The sequence below is a fragment of the Accipiter gentilis genome, chromosome 9 (genome assembly GCF_929443795.1).
Source record: "Accipiter gentilis chromosome 9, bAccGen1.1, whole genome shotgun sequence".
Taxonomy (NCBI): domain Eukaryota; kingdom Metazoa; phylum Chordata; class Aves; order Accipitriformes; family Accipitridae; genus Astur; species Astur gentilis.
In genome coordinates this window covers 3,987,364-3,993,363 of record NC_064888.1, presented here as the reverse complement: position 1 = coordinate 3,993,363, position 6,000 = coordinate 3,987,364, and the positions used below count along the sequence as shown (strand labels likewise).

The 6,000-nt window shown below is 44.4% G+C and overlaps 1 protein-coding gene across 1 annotated transcript in view; it reads right to left on the bottom strand.

The window, feature by feature from the left end:
- Window positions 1-556: 556 nt before the first annotated feature.
- The window catches only part of COL13A1 (collagen type XIII alpha 1 chain), a 62,032-nt gene continuing 56,588 nt past the window's right edge, over window positions 557-6,000 (bottom strand). The window contains exons 39-40 of the mRNA XM_049809995.1: window positions 2,578-2,616; window positions 557-1,019 (exon numbers count right to left, since the gene is read on the bottom strand). Coding sequence (XP_049665952.1) covers window positions 1,017-1,019; window positions 2,578-2,616 — 42 coding nt within the window. The 3' untranslated portion in view covers window positions 557-1,016. The remainder of the gene's footprint in view (window positions 1,020-2,577; window positions 2,617-6,000) is intronic.

Below are 6,000 nucleotides of genomic sequence, written 5' to 3'. Positions count from 1 at the left end.
GTTTAGACTTGAGACATTAACGAAGGTAGGTCAAGAAGGATAATTAAGATGTACATATGCAAATTACAATGACACTGCTCTGCAAATTTGCATGCGACCTTTGGTTAACATTTAAAAAAAGCCATGTGGATTGATTTATCTAATAAACATTCATTAGGATATCATCGATGTATTCTGCCATATGCTTTATTTTAAATGAGGCTTTAATTAAGCTACTTGCAGGCCTACAATTTAGAAAGATGTTAGAATTCCTTGCTGACCAGGGCTTGTTCTCATGAGGGTTATTCCATCTTATGGAAGATGCTTGATTTTATTTTTATTTACTATTACTTCCAGCTCATGGGAGGTGCTCTATTTTAGCCAGAGGCAAGAGACTAAGAAATTCTCTTTGTACGTGCTAACTCCACAGCTCTTGTGGAAGGTGTTACCATTCCTGCCCAGCCAAGGAGCAGCTTCCAGAAGAGCTGGCGGGAAGCTGCGCTTGGCTGTCTGAATATGATCAAGAAACAGACCTTGTTTGATAATTGTTAATCACGGAATCTCTACGTTCCCAGGGTACAGTGGCTACTGTAAGGTTTTTCAGCAACGCCTTAATTTAGTCACAACAGAATCGTTAATATTTCCATTTAATAAAAAATACATAATACTTCAAAATATTCTTGAATGATTCCAGCTTGAAAAATGAAAATGACCTTTAAATCTATACAGGGCAGTTCCTTTGGGCACTTTTAATGCAATAATTTATTAAGTTCCTATATTCATCACGTGTGCACAAATACCATGTAAATATTACAGCTGTACTCCATGACAAAACAAGCATAATGCAGACATAGAATTATACAGAGAACTGACAAACGGGGAAGAAGGGAGATCTAGTATTTTCTGTACAAAAAAATACGCAGCTTTTTGATAATTTGTAAAAATGCATAACTTTTGGCATTTCAGAGAAGAACACTGTATAAAAATAAATATTCTATGTACAGTAACACACACAGGCCAGTCCAGGGTTAGAATCATCACTGCAAAAGAAAACACAAACAGGTGTTAGTGACAATTCACTAACAATTGTTAGTGACAGCTCAGCCAGGGGGAAGGACCACTTCATGGGATGGAAGGACAGTGGGACAGCGTTAGGGAAGCTGGCTCTGGGGTCTCCAGGAGGAAAAGAAATGGTGCTGGATCTCAGCAGAGATCTTTTTCACCTCCCTGGGCTGTGAGGATGGGAGGGTCGATCCGGGCTGACTCTCTACGTCCACTTTCTTCCCACTACTGTGGCTTGAGTACTTGGCACTAATGCACACAGCAGGTACTGAAGGCAGGCTAGACCCTGAGGAGTGGCAGAGGGGTCTATGGGAACCTCAGAAGGGGACTCCTGAGGCAGCTGAACCATCAGAAATAAAGGGAGAGCGGAGGGGACAGGTACTTACACCCGCCCTTCAGTGCTAGCCCAGAATCGATCGAACGAGCCTGTTCCCTTGGAGCAGGGACTGCCCCAAGCCCAGCACTGCAGCCCAGCTGCCAGGCCGCCCCTCAGCGGGAGCACTGGAGGGTCTGGTCTGGTGCCGAGAGCCCGTTGGGGGTGTGCAGGGGCACGGAGCCACGGCTCATTCGCTCTGCTGAAAGCAAGCCGTGAACTTCTGCCCCACTCCCACCAGCCTCCCGTGGCACCCAGGTTACCTGGGGCATGCCAGCTCCCAGCTTCTGGTGACAGAGCTGACTAGGTGGAAAGCTAATCTTTATGCAAGTGTGAGAGCACTTCAAGGCCAGGCAGCTCAAAGGCCACAAATACAATTCTCTCCTTTTTAGCCCATAAAGCTCAACAGCAATACATAAACGTCCTGGTTTCAGCTGCGACAGAGTTAATTTTCTTCCTAGTAGCTGGTATACTGTTATGTTTTGGATTTAGTAATGTTGATAACACTGATGTTTTCAGTTGTTGCTAAGTAATGTTTAGACTAAGTCAAGGATTTTTCAGCTTCTCATGCCCAGCCAGCAAGAAGGCTGGAGAGGCACAAGAAGTTGGGAGGGGACACAGCCAGGACAGCTGACCCAAACTGGCCAAAGGGGTATTCTATAGCATGTGACATCATGCCCAGTATATAAACTGGGGGCACTTGGCCTGGGGGCAGATTGCTGCTCACAGACTAACTGGGCATCAGTCGGCGAGTAGTGAGCAATTGCATTGTGCATCACTTGTTTGTTCCAAACATTTTTTTATTATTATTGTCATTTTATTATCATTATTATTATCATGATTAGTTTCTTCCTTTCTGTGCTACTAAACTGTTCTTATCTCAACCCAGAAGTTTTACTTTTTCCCCCTGATTTTCTCCCCCCATCCCACCGGGTGGGAGGGAAGTGACTGAGCAGCTGCGTGGTGCTTAGTTGCTGGCTGGGGTTAAACCACGACAACAAACAAGGGAGAGTCTTGCTTGCTGCTTTTCAGGGGTACGGCCCTGGAAATCCCATGCATGCCTCCACACCGCTTTTGCTCTTAGCCAGACTCATCGAAAAACATGATCAGGACCTGTAGCATTGCCAGCTCAGCACAGTCACAACTTTCCAGGATTATTTTACCTTATTCCAGCAGCCTTGAACTGGAAGGCCGTCTTCCCCCTGCAAAAAAGATGGATGAAATAGCAGTTCAGGACACAGAAAATAGTGCAGCGATCAAGGAAAGAAGGAGTGGGTTAACTACTACAGCTGCAACAAACAGTCTGAACCAGGGCTGGAGGAATAGTCTGAAAGATATTCCTCACCCCTTTGGAGGGACCCAGACTTCTGGCTGACATAACCAGTGTAGCTTGAAGCAAGGGCTGGGGTTGAAGAGGGGGGTTGCCTGCAGGCTATGCAAGGAACTTATGTACAGGAGGTCCGTAGGCTTGTTCTCATTCTTCGCTGAGGAAGGTGTTTAGTCAGGCTTCCCTGAAGGAAGGGGGGAACACAGGAGGTCCCATTCAGCCAGAAAAATACTGCAGGAAGTTGGCAGTGGAAAGCACGAGATGGCTGCTCTGTGTCCTCAGGCTTGACTCTGTAATGCTGTGGTTATAAGCAAACCCCAGAGGCAGCACTAACCTTGGGTCCTGAAGAAGGTCTAGAAAAAACCTCCACTTCCTTTCTGCCCTGTTTGTTAAAGGGTTTGCTTTATTGTGTGAGAGGTTGCCCAGCTGTCCCCTCTTGCCTCCAAGAAGATCCAGCTCCAGGGAAATTAGGAAGGCAAACAGCTGGGCAGACCCTGTGCTGCTTGAGGATGGCTCAGCTGACTCCCTGAGAGAGGGGGCTTTTGCCTCAATAAAGTCAGTGAGATTTCTGCAAAAATCCCCTGGCACTTCCGCAGCCCCAAAATCTTGTGCTACACATCCCAAGGCGGGCGTGTGATTATTTTTTTTTTAATGTTGAAGAAAGTTGGATACTTCAAGGGCTGAGACCATACGGTTGGGAAATGCTTTTGTGAATTACTGCCATTAATTTCATCTCAGTGCAGCCCTATTTGATGTGAGAAAACAGGAAATCATGTCAATGATAAGGTGCTCTTGAGCAGGACATGAAGTCAGATGTGAGAAGTCAAATACTTCTGCTGTGTGTGTGTCAGGTTCGTGGGTTCAGGGGGTGAAATTGTACAATGCACGATGCAGGCACATTTCTTCATTCAAATGACTCAGTTCTCACTTCTTCAAGTACTGCGTGAGAAATCTGCAGTGCATTCATCCCATTTGAGAAGGGGAAAGGAAAAAAAAAAAACAAACAGAAAAGCAAATGCATAGTAGTATATTGAGAAATAAACTACTTAAAGGAGATGCGCTTTCAAGGGACTGATGAAATGAACGTTGCCATGATGCTACAACCATATTGCTTTTCGATTGCATTTTTTAGACTATGGTCTCCTTGTGATACTTCCTCCCCCTCCCTCCCACTATGTGGAAATACTGAGTTACGGGTTAATGACTGGGTAAATTGTGGCGTTCCCATTGGTACACTGGTGGTGGTTGGAATGACTGGTGTAGTTCATTGCAGGAGGAGATGGGAAGTTAGGTGTATGAAGGAATGGGAGGCCAGAGAGTTATAGCTTAGGGATCAAAGGAAGACCAGGGTCACAAGGAAGTGTTTGTTGCAGGCGAATTTGCTAAGAACGGAAATGCAACATGCTTATTAGTACCACGTATCTCCTTCCACATTTCTCAGATTTGTAAAGCATTAGTTCACAGCCTCTATAAGTTACACACATGGATGTGTCAGCTGGATGCTAAGCTTTTAACCTAGTTGGATCAAAAACCATGCTTATTCACGTTCCCAAGCTAGCCTGCATGCCAGCACACTATATATAAAAAAATAACGGCATCTGTATTTCACCAGATTTTCTGGCAAGTTTCCCTTAACAAAAATAGGTATGAAAAGAAGTGTACGTTCTAAGATGGCTATGCAGGCTCAATCCAAACTGACAGCAGAGATAAAAAAAAAGAAAGGTAGTCTACCAGGACACTGGTAGAATCCTCGTGCCTGTGTAATTAGGTGCCTTATTCAAGCCAAAACTTATTCCATAAAAAACCTGGCTATTATCAGTGGGAGGCGAAACAAACAGCTCAGTGTTTTTTCTCCTTTGTGGACTGTTCTGGCCAGGTATTATTCCACCTGTTGGACTGGCAGAAGAGTTTCTGTCTGTTACCAAGAATTTACAGAGCAGCAACTGAGACTTTGCAAGTGGTCACCGTTATAGTCACTGCCCCAAAGAGACAATGGCAGTGCAGAAAGGAGGGAATGCTGGAAGGAAGACTAGTGTTAGCTCTTCACAAAGGTCAAATAACAAAGGCTTTTAATGGCAATTTCAGGGCTAGTTTCCTCAGGAAACTAAAAAAACCTTCCCAACTAAATGTGGTTTTTTTCTTTGGAACACATTTTTCCAGCTACTTGAACTAACTGATACTCCATCCCTTGTAAATGGCATCAAACACCTTTAAGTGAGCAATAAAGCTTGAAATAACCATCCTCAAGCAGACCTAGTCATGCCAAATGGGGGCTGGAAGGGCAGGGGAGTACAAGTTTCAGTGTATTACGGAATTGTCTAGACTGCTGTAGGGAGCAAAAAACCTCACCTGAATGCTGCATTTCCAGAAAATCTCAGAGTAAGTTAATACCTTGGTGATGTTTAATGGCACACTTACAAATCAGTTGAGGTAAAGTGTTCCTGAACACCTTTGTCCTACAATAGTTGGGTTAGATGAGGCACTAATACAATAATCATCCTTTAATGCTTGAATAAGATAGGTATCAGTAAACAGGCAATTCCAAATTCAAGTTTCTTGGATGCTATGGGTACCATTTTGACTTCTGGGGAGACTCACAAATCGGAATTGTCTAGCAGGAATTGAGGGAGATAAGTGTCCAGTTAATGTGTTTCACATGGCCTTGTTAACAGGATAACTATTTTTTTCAGTCATCTTAATGTATAGGGTGACTGAGGTAATACCGAGTAGCGTCAGGCTGTGCTAGCCCCATACAAGCACTTAAAAATGGAGTTAATGAAGGACATGAGCATTGCAGCTCCTTGCTAGAAAGCCAAGCCAGTGCGGAGACAGGTCTTCATACATGAGTCTACTGAAAGTTCTCAAAGTGAAGGCAAAGGAAGAATTGAAGCAGTTGTAAATAAATTTGCATTGCCACTACATTTTTCCTCATGCCACAAAGTAATGCTGACAGCAGCTGTGAATCATAGCACGAAAGGAAGGGCCTGTTTCTGACAACAGCAGTGCAAGGAAGGTAGGATGGAGATAGGTAAGGAAGGAATTGCCAGGTGTTTCTAGGGCATGCAGCTATTCGGAGGTATCAGAAAATAACAACCAAGATACAAAAAAGCAAACTAGCATGCAGGAAAGGGAAGGTACGCCATACCAATGGGCATGGGGCATCCAGGCCGTCCAGCCCAGGTAACCCCGGCTCACCCTTCTCGCCTTTAAAACCTCGGAGACCCTGTTTATGAAATCAACCACTATCGTTATTTCAGTT